This window comes from Nylanderia fulva, unplaced genomic scaffold (genome assembly GCF_048542155.1).
Source record: "Nylanderia fulva isolate GAGA-0341 unplaced genomic scaffold, ASM4854215v1 Scaffold5, whole genome shotgun sequence".
In the NCBI taxonomy this organism is placed as follows: Eukaryota; Metazoa; Arthropoda; class Insecta; order Hymenoptera; family Formicidae; genus Nylanderia; species Nylanderia fulva.
Genome location: NW_028190587.1, coordinates 2,334,596 through 2,360,189, shown reverse-complemented (window position 1 = coordinate 2,360,189; position 25,594 = coordinate 2,334,596). Strand labels below are relative to the sequence as shown.

Sequence of the window (25,594 nt, the reverse complement as noted above, 5' to 3'; positions counted from 1 at the left end):
CACTCTCGCTTTCTCTCGTGTGAGGCAAAAGTAAGAGAGAAAATAAAAAAATTGTACTCTTTAAAATTAAATATAAAAATAAATATAAAACATGAATACATTTTCTAAATAAAAAGAATCTAAAATGTTTTATTATGTCAAAATATAATTTGATTTTATTTTTATCACATTATTTGATTCTCCGCCCTAAAGCCGGATATTTTTCGATTATATAATCTGTTATTGCATGTAACGCGAAAATTGATTAATCTTACGCAACAATGACAATACTGACGTAAACACGAGACGTTCGATGTGGTGTAATTTCTCGGGATTATCTCGAAGGGGAATCGCGAAAGGTTAAGCTAGCATAGCATAGTTCAAAAAGCATCGATGAAGGCGAGCAGTGCGGAAAGTGCAAGGTGCGCGGAAATGGCTCGTGTCCTTCCCCCTGTGTGTCCTTTGTGCTTGCTAGTCTTTCATGAATACGGGAAAGGGACTGGCTTTTAATGTGACAAGAACCCGTTGCACGCGAGAACAGTTCTGCCATTCACAAATTACGATCAAAAATAACGAATAAATCAGTCTCTGTAATACTGTCCTCTCTAATAAATGTTTAATCTAAAATGAACGAAGAAAACATTTCTATCTGATAGAGATATTAATAACGATATTTAAATTATATTAATTAAAATAGAAATAACATTTTTTCGATGTGTACTCATTTAGAAAAAATTGTGTGAATATATTTGAAATATACGAAGTAGATTTATAAAATGTATAGCACATAAAGAATGACATTTCTTTGTAGTGTTTTGACATATCGCACTTTAAGGCGAATATAAACTTCGAAACATTGCATTTAAAGTGTTTAATTAAATCGTTACAAAACCATAGATAAATAAAACTGATTTTTTTTTTACAAAAATATAGTTTCCTACAGTGTGTTTTTACAAAAATATAGTTTCCTACAGGTGACATAATAATCGTAATCACACAATATTTCAAATATATTTCAATTATCGAACTTGTGTCAACAGGTGTCCAGCAGACTCAATGAAAAAAATTCCCTAACTTTTGCAGATTTTCCGAGATCAGAAATTAATTTGTTCCCTGATTTTTTAGTTTTATTTTTTCCAAATATATAATTTGCATATATTTATATGATAAATTAATTAAATGTTAAATCATAAAATCCTTGAGATATTTTTGTCAACAATGAAAAATCGTTCAAAAGTTAAAAAAACAAAAATTTAAATCAATTGACTTGTCACAATAAACTATTTAAATAATCACTTTTTTTAATTTATACTATATCAAATTTTTAGTTTTGTCTCTATCAAATACATTGAAATAAAATAACACGACGATGAAAATATAAATTAACGAACACGCTGTAGATGAATCGATTTTTAACATTGCAACACAGAACATTAGCGTGTGCTGGGTGTCAAGGAAAAGTTTAGATTTATTTAATAAAAAATTTCAAATTATTGAGACACAAATGTAGAATAATGTGAAAAAATCCAGATAAATAATAAAATTTCCTAACTTTCCTCTGACAATTCCAGATTTATAAAATTCCCTGACAATGCCCAGTTTTCCAGATTTCTCTGACCGCTAGACACCCTGAATAACGATATTTAAATTATCTTAATTAAAATAAATAAAATTTTGTCGATGCGTACTCATTTAGAAAAAATTGTGTGAATATATTTGAAATATACGAAATTGATTTATAAAATGTATAGTACACAAAGTATGACATTTCTCTGTAGATTGTCGTTTTGACATATCGCACTTTAAGGCGAATATAAACTTCAAAACATTGCATTTAATATGTTTAATTAAATCGTTACAAAACCACAGATAAATAAAACTGATTTTTTTTTTTACAAAAATATAGTTTCCTACAGAGTGTGTCAGGTGACATAATAATCGTAATCACACAATATTTCCAATATATTTCAATAATCAAACTTGCGTCATGTCAAGTCTCGGTTCTAACGTTCTTTGCTCACTTTTGCATCGTGAGAAGTAGTGAACGAAAAACAGCCATATTTCGTCAACCACATAAAAGATCGGGATCGCACCAAAATCCCTGCGCAAAAACTGGCCGAACCTGCCGGATTACACAAAGCCTCGCGAAAAAGCAGTTCCAGAGAAATCGGTGCAACTCGTTGCAGAAAGAACGTTATCCTTTTGTGACGGGGCATGTGCGGGCAGGTCTTTTCAAAAATATGGGAAAATTTCTCGAGGGGTCGAAGCGAAGCACAAAAGAGTGGGAAAGCCCCTGGTAGGTTCTACGCCAATGATGCCGGGGCGGCACAGAAGGGGCACACACAGGCAAAGCGGCACACAAAGAGGGGTTCCCCTCCTCCCCCTCCTCTCTCCCCATCATCCCTTCATTCTCTCGGTCACTCCTTCTTTAGCACCGGCGGCAAAGCTGAAGCAACAGGTTCCTACTCCCCTTCTTCGTGGCTCGCGTTCACCGAGCGGCTTTTTGTTGCCCGTTCCCGATGTGTATATATACGCTGCGCGCGTTCGGGGCGAGGTTTCCGCTTTTAGAAAAATTCAGAGGATTCTCTGTTGACGCACATCTCTGCTCCGGGCAGCGAGAGATGATGCCGAAAGAGTTGGGACTAATTTGCGAGAATTGGAAAATTCTCGTATTCATGAGAAACAAGATGTACATGCACGCAGCTTCAATAATCTCACATCTCTGTTTTGCTCTTGAACATTATCAAATTATCATAATTTTATGCCGCAATTTTCATTCTATTATTTTAAATTATTGCTCTTATTAGTTTTATTCAAAAATGCTCCCTATAATTGCTTCTATAGTGATTATCTGTTGCATGACATCGAGATACAGTAATGCGATTTTTTATTTGTTACAAGAGATCTACCTGCTACTTTTTTAATTTTTTTATCTTTGTTTCATTTCTATGAGTCAACTGTATAGCATTCGTTTTGAATGTATAATAACTGATTCAGAGTGAAAAAAGCTCATCATATTACTCGGTGTATTTTGTTAAATCTTAATTAACATGCGCAAATGTACAGAGTAGGTAAGAATTTGCAATAGAGATAAAATTTTTTAGCGGGAGAAATCCACGACGAGAGAGCCATATTGGTCCATTCCACATAAAATTTCCACATTTCGCGACGATCCACATTGATTTTTGACTGCTCTCGCACTCGAATCTCGAAAGTCGAAAGTCCACCCGATCGAACGAGTTTCGAAACCGAGCCGAGGAGAAATTGCTGAGGAAAGTTACGCGCGGTTATCGTTCAAAGGAGAGAAAAAGGAGAGATGCGTTTCCGCAGTGAAATATACAGATCGCGTGGTTGAAAGGAAAAACGAAACCGAAAAGTCATGATTGCGACGATTATCTTCCAAAAACACATCATTCATGTGTTTAATCATTAATGATAGATCTCGCAACCCGATATACTAAACATCGAAAATAATGATGAGAGTCGAGTCAGAAAAATATTACACTTTATAATGTTTATGGTAATTTAAAATTTATAATTTTTAAAATTACGCGCATAAATATACGTACACTGAAAAAAAAAAGATTTGCTAATTTGACTAAACCTTTCAACTAAATTATTATTTTGTTAATTGAACATATGTCAATATTTAAATCAAATATACGTTTTTTGTTGAATTTAATATATTAGATTTAATTTAAATATTTTTTTATGTTCAATTAATAAAATAACATTTAGTTGAAAATTGTTAACAAACTTTTTGTTCAGTGTATATACATATATCAAGTAATCATGCATCTTTTATAACAGCAATAAACAAAACGGAATTGCGAAACTAGGATAATATCGAGTAGATAAAATCCTCAAGACACAGCAATAATGTACATGGAAAAATATAGCTTACGCTAATTGACGTATTTTCATTATCTCAAATAAACATGAGGATTATTTTTCACAGTATTTATAAGTAGTATGTATCGCGATTTGCGATTTCGTCGTGATTCTACAGGCCATCATTCATTGACAAAGGTCGGCAACGACGTCGCAATCACTCACGCGATAATTATTTCCGTTTTTTTTCCCATCTTCCCTCTCTCTCTCTCTCTCTCTCTGTCTCCTTTTTCTAGAATTTACGTGCGTTTAACCGCATTCGCATGATAGTAAGACGGGAAATGACAAGTGAGCCGCATCGCGGTAGACTCAAACCGGAAGTCATATATACGATACACGCGCGTGCTTGCGCGACATGCATAATTACACGACGAATGTGCGTATAGCGACATATGCGGGCATACCTTCAGAAATAATGAAATTGATACGTGAGATTGTTGCATACGAACGCCTGACGTTCCTTGGTCTCTTCTGTTTTACGCACTTACACGAGGTATATTAGCGAGAATCGCCGGATATCCGTACACGAATAAAGTTAAGAAAGACAACGGCCGTTCTCTTTGTTACATAGGATCGAAAATTGTATGCCAAATGTCATTCATCGAGTCCCTCTGCATATATGCGTTTCACGTTTCGATATACGTAGTGCATTGATTGAAAGGAAAAATACCGAAGCATCGTCGTTTCGTTCGCTTAATCTTCCGATCACTATCGCTTACAAACACGATAACGCATAGACGATATACCGTATTGTACATATATATATACGTGTAGCAAAAAAAAATAGTGATTTCGCAATATTTCTGCGTGAAGAAACCGCGTATCCTTGTATTATTCCCCATAATGGACAAGCGAAGGATAAACAACAGTTGAAAATGATATTTACAGAGAGATCGTAATCGTTCCTTTCGCAATATATAGGTTGTATTCTCCAATAATTGAATCTTAATTAAATGACATCCATATATGTATGAGAAGCGTTTAAAATTATTATAATTTTTACTCATTCACGCTCTTATCATCTTTTTAAATCTACATGTGACGTTAAATTTAAATTATTCTATTATTTTTCTTCTATTTTTTCCTTCGAAAAATAAAAAAATTGCATAAGGATTAACACGTAATTATATATAAGTGTCAATTTTTTGTAAATATAATTAAATAACAAATATGTAGTATTTTATACATATATACAATTGAAATAAATAATATCACAATATAAGGACGATGTAATATTTCTCGTGTATAAAAATTTCTGACTTTGAATGTGTCAAAATAACAGCAAAATAAATCGATATCATAATCTCGTCTAACTTTATGTAAACTGTGTCTTAATAATTATGAAAAAAACATATATCACGAGTTCAATATTGATAAGATCATCTTATTTGTACGAGAGAGTTTCGTACAATAGACCGTAGCGAACAATTCCTAAGGTCACATAAAAAATCTATAAATACACAAAGCACAGTACAAATATATAAAAACCAGCCGTCTCATCTGTTCGACACGTGAAATTCGAGAATAAATAAAACAGGATACAATTTCGATAGACCATCTATGTAGTTCCAGAAAAGCTATTTGCGATGTGAAAAGCGATGATTTTGTGTGTCTGACACTCATTTCTAAAAATTTTATTTATCATGTAAAATAGACGAAATTTATATATACTCAACATTTATAAATTCTTATAGGAACTCTACATATTAGTGAGAAGAAAATCGATGTTTCGGTTGTATTAAAAAGGAACAGTAAAAAAACACTTTGATTCTATCGAGAATAAGGCTCGTATTGTTGTTGTTCCACATCAGAGAGAATTCCTTCCCTTTCATTAGCAAAATTATTTAACGAATACTGTTCGTCGACTATAAGTACATATTTACGTTTCTTTGCCATGCAGGAAATTCAAGACTCGTCCGATTCCATGATGTATGTCAGAGTTATTCGGATTAAATATTCATATACATTTGCTGGAGCGCTCAAGAGAGGAACACTGTACCAAAACGCATAACAAGTACGTCTCTGTCTCTATCGCACTCTTACTCGCACTACGACGCAATCGAGCATGTACGTGCGGTCGGGACGGAATGGCGAGAGCGAGAATGCATTTGTTAATGCAACACACACGCACCAATGCACACATGCGCATATATAAGCGGTACTACCAAGCACCAGCGATATTCCGTGCGCGAAGAATAACGCGCGAATTCCCGCTGACACGTGTCAGACGCATCTCCTTACAAGAGAGAATCGATAAAATGTGAAAATAAAACACTTCTGATAGAGAATACTTGAATACTTGTTAAGAATTCCTCATTAATTATAATGGAAACAATTATTGAAATAGTAGCTAATAAGTAAATTGAATATAAATTGATTGATTAAATAATTAATAAGTGCATTGATTGATAAATTGACTTTTCGGGGAAAAAATTGATTTAAATTAATATTAAATCAATAATAAAAATACAATTATATTTCGATTGCTATTCTTAGGAAAATAAAATTATTAATTAACATCTTATATTTTGAATGTCGAAAAAAAACCAGTGTGAAATCTTATACGAGCAAATAATCGTATAAGTAAAGTAAAAAAATATATTTAAAGAAATATAAAATGCTTTGTTATTAATTTTTAATTAATACAACGAAGTATAAATGCGCAAAACACGTGTCGGATTAAGCTATGATTTATGTATTTTTAATCAAAGAACAGAAACAATAGATGCATTATGGAATTAATTGCTCTTTCAACCACTTAATATTAAATCAATATTGTTTATCGATCACGGTAAATCGGAATAATTAACTGAAATGCGTTTTTTATTAAAGCAGATATATTTAAAAGCATTCTCAGAGAATTCTTTAATTTCTGTTGATTTAAACGAGTTTTTTGACGTATTGACAACTTAATACACGATAAAAATAGAAAGCAGCAATGTTTGAATCATTAAATGAGCTTGCCATTAAGAGTTATCACACGAATCGTTCGATATTTGTCATTGGACTTTAAATAATATATTAAAGCATTAATGATCGAGATCATTCGAACATGTTCCTTTTCACGTTTCCTCTTAAATCCAACACTCGTGAGACTCGCTCGCGTCACACAGAGAAACTCACGTCGGAGGAGAAACCAAAGAGAGTGTTGTGCCTAGTTCTCTCTAAGGTGAGAGTCTCTCTTAACTCGCGCGACAAGCCTTTTATTTACATCGTGCAAGAACGTGCGATCGTTCAGTCTATCCGCGTGATAAAGATGATCCTTCGATTTATCAGCACGAAATGAAGAATACGTGTGAATAACGACGATTGCTATTCAAATGTTTAACTTATATATTGCTGAACATTAATATTATTCAAATCAAAAAATCAATTTATAAATATCTACCCTAGAGTCTAGATGAAAATTTAAATCAAATATAAAGTATGTATATCTACAAAATTGTATTTTTACATTTCTAACTAAAAATAAAAAAGCTTGTACACATTCGATCATATCGAGAATAATCGAAAATCTTTACAATTGACAAGTAAAAAAATTTGGGAAATGTATCGTGCTATAATTTGAATTAAGATATCAATAATGGATATCTTTAATGCATCCAATTGAATCTATTATAAAAGATTATTGATTAAGAAACTGATAAAAAGAAGTGAAAATGCAATAAATTGTAGAGAATTTGCAATTATATGTTATCTATTGATTTTCTCTCTATAAATGTAATAATATATTTCAATAACAATTTTCCGTGAATTATCTTTTAATATTTCATTAGTATTGGTGCGTGCAGTTGAAGTAATACAATAAATTCTCGTAATAATCGGTCATTTCCATGTCCATTTTTTCCGCTCATATGTTTACGTTATCTCGATTTGTAACCTTGTTCCGGTATCTCGTGCGAAATCTCGATTCAAGGAATCGAGCTGCATCGCGATGTCGTTCGCTGCATTCTCGGAAATATCGGAAATGCGAATGTGATGGTTAATGTAGAAAAAAGATTTAATCTAGTAACATACAAAGAAAACCGTCCCGAAATGATACGATCAAGGATTGTAATGTCCTCCTGACGTCACACATGGCGTTATTTTCGATCGTATCTTGTAAATAATTACTGGGGAATGAGCGATCGTTGTCGCACATATCTGATTTATCTTGTTTTGTACTTATAAATGTATAAAAAAAAGACAAATAAATTAACGTTCACACACAAAAACATGAACAAAGATGTACGGAATATAGGTAATAAGATGTGATTCGTAATTACATGCAAATCGGGAAATGAATGAATTGAATGGTCTTTTGATTTCAGACAGAAAAAAACACGTAGTGCATTTACATACATATAAATATATCCACAAATTTTACTACTTTGAGAGAAATAAATTATATTAATCGTCAAATGATGTAATAAAATTTATGACAAACTATTGTATCAGAAATGTCATATTAAAATTCATTCTTGAAAAACAATGTTATACTTTGCAGTTTTTAAATTATTAAACAAAGATTGTAGTATATAATGAATAAACGAAAACAATGAAAGAATGGCGTAAGCAAGTATCAAAAAATCACACACACAAAGTTTATTTAATTAAATATATATATATATATATATATATATATATATATTACATCAGCAAATCGGGGATTGTAAATGCGAACAAATATATTAGACGAAGTCGAACAAAATTTTGTATTTTCTTTCAGAATATATACCCATCTACCTGTGAACATCCGGCTGCGAATTTACTTTGAAAAGGAGCAGGTAGGTGGGATATAAAGCAAGAAAAGGTAAGGGATAAAGAAAAAGATCTCGGAAAAATTTAGGTAGAAAACTGGTACAGAAGCCTGTACCGTGAAATATTCTATAATCACCTATTTTTGAAAAATGGGCAATTTTACTAATTTTTTTAGCAATACAAGATTAAAGCGTAAAAATGTCTGGTTCTTCTATCTATTGTATTTTTGTCCTATTGTGTCACACACACATATAAACATATACAGCTGTAAATATTTATATAATTCCAAAATAATGCACAGAAGCTCGATTTGCTGAGGCGATTTATTCGCGAATATTTTCGCAAATTCGATCAAAATTCCAGGGGAATTTCAACAGCGTAGAAATATGCCAAGATCTGAATCTTACCTTAAAAAGAATCTCGCTGCACTCGAACATGGGAGTACTCATGACGGCAGTCGACATGTTCCTCGATTTTTCCGCACAAAAACACTGTGTGATCTTGATGCTGTTCTTCTGCCCTCTCTTTCTTCCAATCCTTCTTCCTTTTTCTCTCGTCCTTCACAGCGGGGGTGAAAAATTGTAACAGTGGCGTCTCTTCTTTCGCAGCTAAAGGAAACTTTCAAGAGAACACAATAAAACTGTCACTCCGACCGTATACGTCGTTATACGATATCGTTGTAGCTCGCATCGAAAGCACCCGCGAGAACGTTAAAAAAAAAAGAAACGAAACAAGACAGTACGTGTCTTGCTCGACACGTGTGTGTATCGACGCCGATATTATTCGTTACTGGTGTAAAAACGCGGGCGAAACGTGGTGTAGAAACTCGTGCGCGCGAACGAATAAGTGAAGGGAGAATAAGAAATGATTCCGTGTTTCCTAGCACGAATCAACCGGCTCTTCGTAGAGATCGACAACACAGACGAGATGTTATATACTTGTCTTCTCGTGTTTAACGATATATGTCGTTGTGTTGTTGTCGCGCGTACGTACAATGCTTCTCTTCAGTCTGCGTGTTACTGAACTTGAACTTGGCACTTTCTTTTGACGCGAGTATATACCCAGTACTCTCTCTCTCTCTCTTTCTTTCTTCCTCAGTGGAAATTTGTCGGGGAGTTTATATTTGTGCGTCCGGTTTGTATTCCGATTCAATGTTTACAGGAGAACCTCCCAAAACTGACTGAGACTACCGCTGATCGAGAGTCGCCGCTTGTGCTCCGGCGAACGAGCATATAGACGGGTTACTCCGTAATACCGCCGCACCGACCAATCACGTCGCTTCTCGCGCGTCCCGTAAGAGGGGGATCTCGACGTGGCAACCGTGCGCGCGTGCGCCTCTTGCAAACGCGTTCCCCCGGCTCACGTGAAGTTGTCCTCTCTTCTGTCGGCGCGCGGCGGCTTTCGGCTGTCGCAACGTTCAACCGCGTTTTTTGCGCCCTCCGAAAGAAGGCTCCTATTGGGCAGATTTAGAGGGTAGATTCGAGGTAATGTCGCATCCCCTGCCACCCTACTCTGACAAAATGCAGGCTTCGACGTAGGCGATGGACGGCGCTCGACTCTACGGGAGGGAGTATAAAGTAACCTTTTTTCATTAATCATTATGTGCAAGGGCAAGAGGGCCCTCCCTTCTTTGGAATCAGTAAACAATTAGGATTTGCCTCTCCTTGTGAATAAACACTGGAATTTATTTGCAGTTTTATTTAATATAAAAATAATAATATATTAAAATAATAAGAAATATGGATTCAGAAATTAAAAAAAAGAATAATAAGAAACCAAAAAAAGTTTTAATCATGCCTCTTCCTGGAAAAATTCCTGCGGACGCCCACGATTATATGTATACCCTTACTTCGCTTTTCTCGTTTCTTGGAATATTAATTAAGAGGCTTGGAATTATATAAGCCTTTTTATAAAACAGTAATAAATTATTCGAAGATATTCACCGATGTATACAAATACATTATTAGTTTCCAACTTTATTTAGATTCAAAATTAGATGTATTTAATGTTGAATGTACTTTTACATATCGCATTTTTTTTATTTTTCAGAAAAAATGCATCTTAATCAGAATGATCCTCTTTAAACATAATGCAAAGATCGTTGAAACATTGATATCACATTTGATCAGTATCCAAAATAATAAATAAAACGCTCCGAAAGAATAAATCCGAGCTGAATGTAGCTATGAAATTATATTATTATTTAATGCAATTTAATTATTCTAGAGTCTTAAAGGTTCAATGAATCGAGCACACATAGGTAGTCAACAGCATGAATTAATTTTATCTGCGTAAAATAAATCGCAAATTCTGAGCAATAATTGTCTACGTTAGGTTAAGGCTTCATTTCGGTTTTTTTTGTTATCTATATCCGTTATGATTTTACAGTTACACATGCTGCTAATAATACAATCTTTTGTAATTTTATAACAATCGATTCATTATTGAGTGTGACACAGAAATTGTTAGAAATAATTAATGAAAATATTATAATTGCAATATGAACAATTATTTTAATTTTTTAAAAATAAAACTAGGGAGAATGTGTGTGTAAAAGAAAGAAAGAGAGAGAGGACAAGGGTATTTGTATAAAATGTATTACACAATTATAATATATAATCAGCATATGCAGCATCACAATTATTATCAATATGAAAAGAATGTTTTTTTGAAAAATATAATTAATATTGTTAATTATTCCTCTATGATAAGTTATTTGAATTTTATTATTAATTAATTATCAATATATTTTATATTTTACATTTTAAAAAATTAAAAAGTTAAATAAATAAAATTAAAAATTAAAATATTTTATTTTAATTATACAAATATGTATAACGAAAACATATTAAAGCAATATTAATTTAGGGGAAACTGTTATAATGTTTTATTAATAGTTACTATATATTTTTCCTTTCTAACTGGCATAAATTTATTTATAGAATCATGCATACCAACGACATCGGTCAGGATCGAAGAGGAAGTAACATTTCGCAAAGGGAAAGCCGGAAGTTCAGCCGCACGACTAGGAAGTTAAACTTCCACCAGTTTCATAGAGGCGCAATGTCAAGTCCTGATTAAAGGTCAACCATTGAATGAAAGTTTCGTCTATAAGGTAAGTGATAAGATAAAGATTTATCTTTTCTTTACATATAGATATATAGATATATAGATATATATTTTTCCCTTTCTTTTATCGTTTCCTATGAGAAAAGAAACAATTTATGGAAAAAATAATTTATAATTGAAGAAAGCTATTTTAATTCTTAATCATTTAATCAATTAAAATTTTAAAAGAAAATAGTTCTTTTATTTGAAAGAAAAATAATAATTTAATTAGAAATACTTTAATAAATTGGAAATCATATATATCTCGAATATCAATGCCCCGAAAACTCGGAAGCTCGATTAGTGACGAATTAAAAATAATTTATTAGTCACGCAGGAAAATTTAACTATTTATCGCGGATCTAATCAGTCGTGCACGACAGGCACAAAGTCTGACTCTTGTCTAATTAAGGAGTATCATGGTATGCTCTGTAACATATGGGATTATGAGGGTGAACTGTCGAATCTTTAGCGAGGTGTTTTCAACCCTGAACAGATTCTCATGCCACTAAATATAACAGCTAATGGGAGTCAGTTTTCGTCATGATGGCTGAACTATATACAGAAATATCAAACATGCGGGCTCTTTGTGAAGGGCGTGAGAAAGAGAAAGAGAAAGACCCCCCCGGCTAGATCTATAATCGTATATATTTATTAAGCGTAAAATTTTCAGATTAATTTTAAAAAATGTTGATTGTATTTCTATTATTTTCGGTTCATTTTTCATTTAATTCAATTTTTTTGAATAAATATTTTTGACGTGTAAACAATAAACACAGTAATGTATATGTTAAGATTTTATTTAAAATATTTATGAGAAATTATAAAATATTTTATATTATATATTATATACTTCTCTTTTTTGATACATCTGAATTTTTTAAATATATATCAACATTTAATAATTTATACTTTTGCATCAGGAAAATAATATTTCAACAATTTATAACAAAATTCTAAACATGTGTTACTATTTTTAAATGTTTAACGTTATTAAAATTAAAAGCTTATTGTAACATTATGATAGAATCGCAAGTATTCAATGATTCGCATTTCATGATTCTTCACAACTTCGCTAATCTTTTTATTCTGAGAATATGATAAAATTAAACTATATGATTAATGATGTAAACAAAAGGTATTTTACGTATTAGAGACAAATTTTATCATTGATTATAAATTTGTCCTCTATTAACATACCTGACTATAATTAGCAGAGAAATCTTTTTTTCTTTACAACTTTTTACAACCGATCCAATAATATATAAAATAAGTATACATAAAATTGAAATATGCGAAAATATGCATGAACGGAATAATTTTGACATAAAGATAATCTTGTACACATATCCGACACGTTTCAAAATTTACTAAAGACAAAAAAATATGTATGTATAGTGCAAAAATAAGTAAAGATAATAATTAGTTGAGAGTGTTCTTAGCCCATGCACCGTATACATATGTATCCATTATCATGGGAATACGCAAGTATTATGAGAAAGCACGTGAAAAGCGCATGGGCGTACGCATGTGGTACGCAGAGAAACGTTTCTCTCAAAGCTATAAGGACCTGATGTTTGCTTGCAACATCACGTCTTGCACTGCTGTCTCAGACGCAAAAGAAATAGACGAAAAGAAACACAAGCAATGAGAAAAAAACAGTCGTATTTAATTTTGCATGATTCTGTTTATCTCGGTGTTGTGCATTTCGGCGCATAACTTTCGGTTGAAGTAAAGGTTATTATTATTCCAATAATGATTATAGTTTGATAGGATTTTGGCTTTGGCAAATATGTAATAAAAAATAAATAACAATATAATAAATATAATATTATACACAAGGCAGAACTGTTTTCAAAATGGAAAGCATTGTTTATTAATCATTTAGATGTATTTTTAGGCGTGTATTTTAAGATAATCCGTGCTGTCTATAAATTTCTTGATGACAAAGAAAGCGAAGGTTAAAGTGGGCACGCTGGAAATGTCACATGCAGAGTATCATATGACGTCACGCGGTTTTTTCCTTGACAGATCTTGTATCCAAATACGCGTAAGTGAACTTTTCACTTTCTTTGTTCGACTCTCTCATTGCTGACGTCACTTGCAGTCCTAATGATGTCCTGATGATGCAGTTCTATATAATGATGACGTGTTAGAAACACGTCATCTGAAGTTTTTATTGTTGAATATTTGATAACGTCATTTTTTTTGTCGAATAAAGCACGTCACAGCTATATCGGAATGAGTCAGACAATCATGCGTCTATAGATACTCTCTGGAATTCATTTTAATATTATTATTAGATTTTAATATATATGTATGTATATATATATATATATATATATATATATATATACAGAGAAAATCTCTTAAAATTTATTACCCTGAAAATCATGGTATAATTGTGGGACAATATGATATTGGAAGAATTTTATGAGTTTCTTTGATTAAATATTTTTATTACAATAAATTAATTAAAATATTAATATCTACCATAATAAGATATAAAATATGTTGATTGATTTTACTATGTACATAGTAAAATTTAATATATGCATATTAAATTTTTTTACCATGATTTTTAGGGTAAATTTAAAGAGAAAATTCTCTCTGAAAGAAAAAATATGTATATATTGTTATACAGTTCTGTATATATTGTTCTGCAGTTATTTGTATCGCTGGGTTTTTCCTCTTTTGTATGCAATTCTTTTGTTAGACTATACTTTTGTTATAATACAAAGATTTTTTTGGTTATTCTTTGAAGAAAGAAGGTTTATGTGAATAGGAAGAATAATTCTACAATGATTATGTGGCAAAGAGCTGAACTAAAATGTATAATTTTTATAGATTTTTATGGTCAACATGATAAAAGAATTTTATTTGAAATAACTAGTCACGTACATGCTTTAACAGTATCTTTTCAAGAAGATATTATTGTATTACATTATTATTCGATATTATTAATGATTGAGAAGAGAGAGAAAGAAAAGTATATTATTAAATATAAATAAATAATTAATTTTTTTAGAAAAAATATAGTATGTGTCTAATACACATATAATATATATAATATAATATGTAGTATAAATAAAACTTATGTATATCGCGATTATATAATCTTATTAATATGTTTGATAACATAAGGAAAACACAATGTGAAAATGTCACATGTTGAATATAGGTGTGATTCAACGAACATATTTTTCTCTTTTCTTCGTCAAAGCAGTGCGAGATACGTGGGATACACAGAAAAGTCATGGTTGCGATAAAAATTTGTACATTCAAGTTATGTAATTAGAAAATCGCGAGGTAAAATATCACGATGAAAATGTCACAGGGCGAACAAGCTGCAAAAGAAGCTATACTCAAGTCGTGGAATTAATCAATACAGATCCTGCATCATATTATAGCGTTACATCATATATATGTAGGTGTGTAACAAAAAAAAAAATAAAATTGTTAATTTTGTCTAAATCATTCTTGGAACAAAAGATACTTGTATGATATCGAAACTGCTATTAATATCGGCGGTTCTTATTGAAAATATTCTTTATTATGTGCAAAACATAATGCAGCCATTATGTAATTAAAGCTTATTCCGTAAATCGGGGACATAAAAATTATTCAACACACACTTTTTTACGCTTCCAAAATATACTGTATTTTCCTGGAAAATTTTCAACTTATTTAAGTACCGTCTTAAGTACTTTCCGGCTAATATTTTCGGTAAACTGGCGCCTGCGTTGATGCACAGGTACCTGCATCCGTAGATCGCAGATCGATAGATTGGAGCGGAGATCGTTCCAAGAATTGCAAAGGCCAAGGCAACGACACAAGGCGGGCAGGTAGACATATAACAACACGGGTAAATGCACGCGGCTAAACCGGACGGAGCGGAAAGGTAGCTCGGGTAACGTTGGCTTGAACGTTGGGGCAGCTCTCTCGGAGTTTGCTTTGCGAAAAAGTTGTCGTTATTGGTGCGCATTAGTGATTTCTTTCCATGCGCTGTGAATGGTATCTCCTAAAGCTCCACTTGCGATAGAACATTCGCAACAACCTTTCTCGGACATATTTGAGAAGAATATCGAAATGCTAACAAGTCAATATTTATTCATTTCTAATATTTATATAGATATTTCTGTTTGCGAATCTGTGTGTCTTTACGTGTTACTGGCAGTTTTTTTTTAGAAGTGAAGAGAAATGTATAAAACTTAGGAATGTTAGATAAGTTAGAATACAGAAAATATATGTTTAACAAATGTTAAATTATGTTTTTAGGATCTTTGACAATAAAGGTCTTAAAAGAAAGACAGTTTGATTATATAATTTCATATGTTTTTTACTTATAAATGTTAAGATGCTCGAATAATAAATTTATAATAGTAGTTATTGAAAATATGAATAATAAAATAATAAAATTATAAGTTACAATATTAAGTATATATATTTTATACCATTACAAGAAGCTTTTATATATAAAATTATTTATATATACTTAGTTAAAAAAATATACTTTTAAAACTAATTTTTTTTGTAGGTGTACTTTTTGAATAACTTAATAAATTATTAATAATTAATAACATTTTATTTAAAATTAAATAAAAGAAAAAGAGAGAGAAACCAATCATATAGCTATATAATATATAGTATTAATGCTATTAGAAAGTACTCTGGAGAAATTGAATGTTACGTGGAATATCGAGTAAAAATTGATAACATTTATCTTTATTCTATATTATCATTTACAAATTGAAAGGTGCCGTTTTGACATATTTTTTTATGATATTTGTCATCTTTGTTAGCGTAGCCTTTACATAATTTGTTTAGTTTACGTAGCACGTAGCGCCGGATTCACAGTCAATAATGGCGCATAAGTGCGTAAGTACTTACATATATCAATGGTTTTTGCGCTCTTACTTTCTTATTCTCTGACGTTTCCACGGCCAGGCGCCATTCTGATCGGAACTTTCACATTTTACATTAATCTCTTAAATTAATGACAACTGTACGTTACATAAATTGCTATCACTTCTCTTATAGTTGCATTTACAGTTGCAATCTACAATATGATTAATAATTTTTATATTGCCAACATTGTTGAAGTAGCGTTCTTTGTGTGTAAAGCTGGCGTCTGATTTCGTGGAAATTCATAAATATAGTTAAGAGTTCTGACTTTATTTTCAATAGTTCTAAAATTCTTGATAGTTTAAACAAACTGTAAAAAATATTAAGATTGCTCTAATATAATGTATTTTTTTTTGTTACAGATAGCATTGTTGATAAACTGCGCGCGAATTCGCGAGATACTCGAGTGTCAAACGCTTCGTGCAATTATAGTTTTCGCATCGTTTTTTTCTTATTGTACAATATACGCGAAATACGCGTGCAATTCACGCAACGTGTCGGGAGTGCCGTATAAAGTGTCGCGCGTCGGGAGTGCCGTGTAAAGTGTCGGGCGATCGTAATTATTCGTATTTTCGCGAGTGTTGTGAGTGCTACGAAGGACCAAGAGAGGAGGAGGAGGCCTGGGGAGGCATCGGGCAACAGCGGGGCAACTGTGAGGTATGCAAAATAAAAAATTGAATTTCAAAATTTTATAAAGTTACAAAAAAATCATCTCACAATTTATCAAAATTTTTCAACTTGTAGAAAAATTTCCAAAAACTTTTTAAACGTTAAAAATACAATACATGCAAATTATATATAAAGGAAGCAAAAATATATAAAAAAATATATATGTATATATATATATATATATATACATACACACATATGCATGTATATACATAATTTGAACATCTTGTTTTCAGATCAATGTACTGTGTACTACAACTCCGCGATTGCACGTGTCGGCGATCGGTGAGTGAGAAATTGTTTATTTTATAATGTAAAATATATATTGTTTCTTCAAAAATTATTATAAACTATTTATAATAATCATCTTCTAAAATTATGCGTTTCGATAATACGAATCGACTTGTGAACGCGGATTATTCCGCTCATTGATGCCAATGGGTTAATGACCGCATGCAACAGTAAAGTAACAAGAATAATGTCAGCTAGAGGACTGGAGGTCATTATTCTATTCCAACGCTTCAACGTGGCCAGTTTTCCATTACAAACATTAGCGATTTTCACGAAGCATAATGTCTTTTTTTTTATTCTGAGCATTACTAACCAATTAAAAATAATTTTAATTTAAAAAGTTCTCGCGGGTAAAAAAATATCGCGATATATTTAAGAAAGTTTGCGCCAACTGTATTATTTTATGGAACATCGCTCGAAAAACTCCATAGTAATTTCTAATGAGTTAAAGTGCAACAATCAGCTATGATTGCCAGGTCTTGGAAGGGCGCTATCGTGTTGCAATGAATGATCGACGATAGCGTCGTACGGGGCTCCAAAGTCATTGCACTTTGAGCCGTGATGACCGAGCCGAGCGACTCATATCGGCGACGTACATATATGCACGCATGACCCTCTGCACGTTTTCTTACAGGCGACAATAGTTTCGTATTTGTCAGAGCGACCGCCTATCCCTGCAGCACGCAAACGCAGCGCGAGTTGTATTGTACGCAGTCGCAAATTTTCTTCCTATCCTGTGCATTGCACGAATCGTTACGCCTATTGGCCTCCGTGAAATGTACGCGCATTATTATTATAGACAGGATTATTAAAAAATATATTAATGTTTTATTACTATAACAATAAATATTATCGAACATCTTTTCGAAATCCAAAAATCGAATCTCAAAATTTTATAAAATTAAAGAAAATCATTTCACAACTTATCGAAATTTTTCAACTCATAGAAAAATTGCCAAAATCTTTTTAAACGTTAAAAATACAACGTATAAAAATTATTAAAAATCTGTTTTGCTTGAAATTTTTTTATTACAAAAATGATATTAAATATGAATTAAGCATTCGATAAATATGTAAAATTAAAATAAGTTTTATCACATAAAGGACAAAAATCTAAAGTATATTAAATTGTAATTAAGTTTCATTTGAAATAAATTTTGATAAATTATTTCTTAATGTAAATAATCTCAAAGATAACATTTATTTTAAACTAAATGTGATGAAATTTATTTTAATTTTACTTATTTATATCTTCCATCAAAAAATTTATATAATCATAAATTATCTGTACATATCAGTACATATCAGTAATGAAATATCTGCGTAATCAAAATAGAAATATTGAATCAAAGAAGAGAAAGTGAACTAAAAATTCCAGAAATAGTTGTCTTTGTACTTTTTTTATCTAATTGGTATTAGTATATTTATCAAATATTTTTATACATTAACACATGACACATTTGATGTGTTTAACTGAAACATACAACTTAATATAAAAACAGGAATAATATTAGTATATATTTGATATAATATACGTTTGTGAATATTAACATAAAACCCTCTACGATCAAATAGTTTTAGGTATTAATTAACATAAGTCCCCCTTTCGTATCTTTCTTTCCTTCTTCATTTTTTATACCATGTTTGTCTTTACATATGAATTTCGGACGGTCTTATAATATCTATCTCTCCTGTTCCCTCGCTCCAAAGGATCTCGTCATGCAGCGATCCGCGTCATGTCTTCCATTCATTAGCACTTGCAACGTTCGCAGACAGCTCATGTTTAACCATCTTGAATTGTCGACTTTTTCATGAATGTATTCTTGGTATTTTTCAAGACTCGTAGGCATATATTGCTGCATAAGAAAAGAGAGAGAGAGAGAGAGGAGATGAGAGATAGATATAGAAATTAGAGATAGACCCCGCCATGCACTTGGTTAAACAACGTAGTCTCTATAGGGCTTTACGTTTATTGGCGCTTCTAATTCGGGGGCGGAAGTGGTCGAAAGACACAACGGCAAAAACAGACCTCACGGATTAAAATAGTCTGTCAGAGCGACTGGCTTAAGCCGCTTTACATTGATAATTAACACAACTCCTGGGACCCGTAAAGTCTACCCTTAAGTGTCCATATTCTAAAATATTCTTCGCTGAAAAATTGCGATATCGTATTATCATTATGTTTAAATTATTTTATGGAAAATGTACGTGGATATATAATATATCGCCGAGCAGTCGTATATTCAAATTTAAAATTTTATGCGCAAAATCTTGTTGATATAATTTCATTTATTTTGTTATAATATATTTATTTTAATATCGCGTCTTTTAACTCACAAGCTGCAAACATATTACGTGACTGGACGTAGCTATTAATTAAAATTCGTGTTATTAATTCTAGCGTTAATGAATACACATTAAACCGGTTTTTAGTACATTATAATATCCGGCTAGTATGCTATCTATCTCTACGCCTTTCCAGCGGCGACGTACTCGACGTGTATCTACAAGATAAGGAACCCTTTGACCTTCTACATCATGATTCTATAATGTAAAATTATTTTTTCTCTTTGGATCCTTCTAGTAAGATCCGAGGCAACGCCTTCTATTCAACCGGATCTTTCTAAAAGAAGCTTTTTAAAAGAAACTAAGAAACCTCTACAAACTAAAAAAGTATTATATTAAATTAAAAGCAAAGCAATTTTGATTTTTTTTTAATTTACAATTTGTTCCGTAAAATCTGAATTTAAAGTTATATTACACAAAAAATCGCGGGTAATTAAAAATTATTCGATACTTTTATTTTTAATGCATTTTTTTTTCTTTTTAAATGATTGTGTTAATAACTGATTATAAGTTTTATTAATAAGACATAACAATTAATAGTAAAGCAGTATTCTATCAAATATATTGCCAATCTTGGCAATTGTTGAATTAAAGCGTTTCGTTATAGAATAACGATCTAAATTTTCGCGAGTATTTTTTGAATAACACGCCATATCACATAACATAATTATACTTCTCGGTAATAATTCATTAAGCTCTATGACTCTTCCTGATAAACTCTGCTGTATCACTTTCATTCGAAACACGACACGGTTCTTCTTGATAAATCGTTATACTATCGTTATGTCTCTAATCAACTTCTATATGTAGTTTGCAGTAGCCTAGCTTTATAATAAGGTTATCTAGAGGTCCTTTTCAAGTTTTTGGATAGAAAATGGACAACGGGGCTAAAAAATTTACTTGTGCAAGAAATGATTTACTGTTGAAAAATGTGAAAAAGATTAGGAATAATCAATTAAGTTGAGCAATAAAAATAATATTGTTATAAGATTATTGTGAGCGTATATCTATTATATTTTATCTAATATTGTCTTATCTAATATTGAATATCTTATCTAATTTCAATAAGTGGCGCAATCTAAAGTTTAATATTTATCAATGTGATTAAGTAAAGAAGCAAAGTCTCACAAATATGTTGAAATTTTGATTGTGCAAGCAAGTTACAGGTAAAACTCATAGTCTCAAAAATCCACGTCATATATAAAAAATATTATTTAATAAAAATTATTGTGTAGTAACGTTCATAATTCCAATTTCATTTCAAATTTTTCCAGATTAAAAAGTTTCTTATAGATAACAGTAACACGTATAATAACTAATAATTATTATCGCAATCAGAATGACTGAATCTATAATTATATCTTTCAAATAGTGATTACTATAAACGAATGAATTAATTGCAAACACATGTTCATGAAAAGAAAACTTTTTAATATATATGTATATAATCGTTTGAGACTTTCTAGCGCCAATTAACGAATTTAAAACTCGCGTATCATTGGTAGTCTCGCGTGAATGTAAACAGTTAAACGATCAGAAGAGATGGCTATGTTTGATCCGGAAGTGGGCCAGCAGACTCTTCCGATGCCAGAAAGAGCCAACCACGTGTTCAATTATTTCTGTTCGCACCGTAGAGAGAAAGGGAAAGTCAATCAGGTGAAAGTCACTTGCCAGGATAGTTTTGCCTCCATGCATCCGACAGATGCTTATGTAGCAAGAGTATGCGGTTTTAAAGATATGTTATACACCTTTTTTATTTTATTTTTTTATCGTATCTTGGTACATTTTATCAATTTTATCAATCGATAAAAATATTCTATATAATCTTTATACAATTTCCTGTAAGAGAGATTTTTAACAAATTGAGAATTAACTAATTTAACTCTCGCACAATTGCCTGATCGCTAACTATATGTAGCAAATATCGGACCCATTTGGATCCATAATAAAATTTCAATTTTGTGTTTTCCAGTAAGAAATAAATAGGATTTATGTATATTAGATTTTTATCTCGTTAAATTTGTAAATTATTTTTTCTTAATTATATTATTTAACTATAAGATGATATTACATTATAATTAAAGAGAAAAAAATAAGCAAAATACAAGTAAATAATATTTCTTCTTTTTCATAATAAAAAGAGAACCTAAAGCATCTCTTTTATCTATTGTATTAAAATGGACATTAAAAGTTTTTAAAGCAATTTACGGATCCACAAATTATAATAGCACCCGTTAGTCAAAAATTAGTTGATTATCTAATCGTGACCTATTTAATAGTAAAATTATTCTGATGCAGATTTCCCGATCGGTTTTTTATATTCCTCGATATGTTGACGCGTCACCCTACTTTTGTCAATTTCAACGATAACATCGGCATGTATAATACATCCGGGTATTCTTATCATCGATGCACCCGCGTGCGACATTAGTTGGTTGAACAGACGGCTGTTTTCATAAACGTATTCTGTATTTTGGAATAATAATGAGAGCGATTATTGCATTATTGGTTCGGAGAAAACAGGAATCGTCGTTTATTGAAACGGAACGAGTAGGTAGTGGAGCTTTGCAGAAAAGAGTATGCGCTCGCCATTGTAACATTGACCTAAACTTGCGATGCTAATTGCGCCGTTCTATCTAATGACTCGGTGAAAAGGAGGTCTCCATTAACATAAATTGTTTCTCAGACCTTTATGATTTTATTGCGTATGCTGTCAGCAACAATGAGACGAACGCAAGCTGCACGATTAGAAGATATATTTTATCCGCGTACATATATTACTTTGTTATCTTCCATATATTGTCACTATTACGCTATTATAATAGTATTATATATATATATATATATATATATATATATATATATACATAAAATGTATTTGATTCCGTTACACTTTGCAGTTGATTAAAGATTTTACGGATGAGTGCGACGCGATGATTTATTCGAGTCACATTGTATACAATATTTTAAATTATTACTTTTTGTTTGCATTTCGTAGAAATTTCGATTATATATTTCCAATGACTGTAATAGCGTTAAATCATACGACTTTTTGCTGAATAGTACACGCTCTATGACTAATATTACATGGTTCGATCGTGCACGACGAATTAGGATTAAATAATATCTATTACGTGAGAAGTCTCAATGTTCGCTAGTAATTTTTACTAAAAAACTATTAACACTTTAATTCATTTTTAAATAATTCTTGCAATTTTTCTTAAGAACGAGCGCACCTTTTTGCATTACAATATAAGAAAACTGTAATTGATGATCAATATCGGTACTTGTTATTATTATATTTTTTTATGTTCGACATATCTCTGTTTACGATCGACAAGTCGATAATTCACAATCTCAGGCAAGATATTCTTCTATTGATACGGATTCGCAGGTATACGATTTCTGACGCCGTGCTGAAATATACCTGTTCAAATGGTATGCGCAAATTTTATGTGCGAAATACGAGAAGAATAGGCTCCGTTATGGTGGCGATTATGGTTGGGGAATGTTATGGTCCGTGGTACATGCTCAGAGATACACCCCCGTGGCCTTGCCTGGTACCTACTCGCCGTTTCTACGTATACACGAGGAAGAAAGGTCTCGGAGAAACCTATAGGGCCCTTGTTCGGGACAGCCGGCTGCTAAATCGCATCGATCTTTTCCTTTTTTTGACCTGCATCTTCCCTTCTTCCGGAAATTTTACATTAGTCCAATAATCCCTGCATTCCGTCCGTGATTCCGATGATCCACACGTTTTTTTTTTTTTATCTATATTTACATCGCTTATTTAACGAGCTAATAGAATTGTATATTTTTTATAGGCTAAAAAAATCTTAGTTAATATTTAAGAGTTGCATAAATAGATTTTTTTTCCATATAAGATATCTTATTATAGGCTATTTGCTTAGTTGGGTTCTACAACAAAGGTGCGGACTATTTTTTTTAGTTGTTTATGATAGCTCAAGTCTATTCGCATATTTCTTATTTTTCCTTATACTAGAAGAATATCATCAACATATAGCAGATATGGAAACACATTCTATATAAAATAAACTAAAACTTCTTGTCCTTAGTAAGTCGATATATTCTTCATATTTTTAAATAATATTTTTATTCTTATTTTATGTACAATATTGCAATATTGCACATAAAATAAGAATGAAAATATTATTTAAAAATATGGGTGTTCGCTCCTTCATTAACTTCATTAAGAAATCCATATTCGTTTCTTTTTCTTTTTTCTTTTTTGACAGCGAGCTATCATATCGAGTTTCGAAGCAAACAATGACCGAAAAATTATTCTCATCGTATCGATTATCGCGCGGACGTATTGCCGTAGAGAATCTTTTTTTTAACGAATCACGAGAGGAATCGTTGGCGCATACTTTCGCCGTTTAAAAAGTCAAATACACACATTGAATTCGAAGCGAAAAAAAACAGCAGGTTTACACAAAATTATGCGCTGAAATATAGGTTAACTTGATGTTACATATGTATGACCGAATACAAAATAACGTCTGGCAAAATGCATAAACCATATCCATGCGATAAATCTTGATGCGCGCATGCAAGTCTGGGAAGAAAATAATTTTTAATTATAACGATGATTATATTCGTTTGATATAATATATAACATTGTGAATAAAAATATTTTTTTAAATACAACATATTGAAATCTTGAACATTATTTAAAACTATATTATATATTATATATTTATTTGATTATCAAATAAAATACGATTATATGTTACATTAGACTATATAGTTGATCGAAATTTATTATTAATGAAAATTTTTGATTTTAGCTAATTAAAAGTTATAATTTATTTATTATTTAAAAAATTAATTAAATTTTGATATACATGAAGTTATTTCTTCGCGAAATTGACTTTTGTCTTTATTTACCAGACTCTCTACCATCCGCATAATGAAGGATGAGAGCAGAATACGTATTTTCCGATTTTTACGTTTAAGAAGTATGTAATTAAAAGAAATCCATGCTTTAACAAATGACTGCAATTAAGATGTACTTCCTCTTCCAGTTCTTCAATTCTTATGTAAACGCTTGGCGGAGATTATTGAAGCTCGTGCACGATGTCTAATTTTACTATCTTCGTCAAATCGATCCTGTCAGGCAATATCCTCCCGTAACTGTCGTTTGCATCCGCGATTCGTCATGTGCAATCCGATTACAATAATAAGCGGTCCTTTATGACCAGCTCGCCTTCGCGGCAAGAAATCCTCCTATTTTAATCCTTACATACGCGTTGCGAGAGCACTTCCGCGGAGAGAAATCACCAAGACGCTCGGGAAAAACCGGGTGATTACCGGAAATCACCCAGTTAATTAATGTCCGCCGTTCATAAATTACACCGTTATGTAAGATACGTTCGCATCGTCGTACGGCACGTGTAGAAGCATTGCAAATTACGAGCATAATTTAAAAATACAACAAAAATGTCAAATTAGAAAGAATTAAAATACTTTAGAAAATATTTGATTAATCATGATATTCTTAATTAATTTTTTATAATAAATAAAATGAGAATTTTATATTATAACAATTAAATGAACATAAGTACATGTGTGTGTGTTTTCAAAATTATAAAGAAAAATTAATAAAAAAGAAAATAGAAAAAATATTTAGATAATGTATTTTCTG

The 25,594-nt window shown here is 31.5% G+C and overlaps 1 protein-coding gene and 1 long non-coding RNA gene across 2 annotated transcripts in view; one reads left to right on the top strand and one right to left on the bottom strand.

Moving 5' to 3' along the window:
* Window positions 1-9,845, bottom strand: part of Tis11 (Tis11 zinc finger protein) — a 32,734-nt gene extending 22,889 nt beyond the window's left edge. The window contains exon 1 of the mRNA XM_029315253.2: window positions 9,018-9,845. Within this exon, the coding sequence (XP_029171086.1) occupies window positions 9,018-9,074 (57 nt within the window). The 5' untranslated portion in view covers window positions 9,075-9,845. The remainder of the gene's footprint in view (window positions 1-9,017) is intronic.
* A 114-nt stretch (window positions 9,846-9,959) lies between these two features.
* Window positions 9,960-25,594, top strand: part of LOC114940540 (uncharacterized) — a 117,582-nt gene continuing 101,947 nt past the window's right edge. The window contains exons 1-4 of the long non-coding RNA XR_003821473.2: window positions 9,960-10,187; window positions 11,553-11,725; window positions 16,986-17,280; window positions 17,529-17,577. This is a non-coding gene — a long non-coding RNA (uncharacterized LOC114940540). The remainder of the gene's footprint in view (window positions 10,188-11,552; window positions 11,726-16,985; window positions 17,281-17,528; window positions 17,578-25,594) is intronic.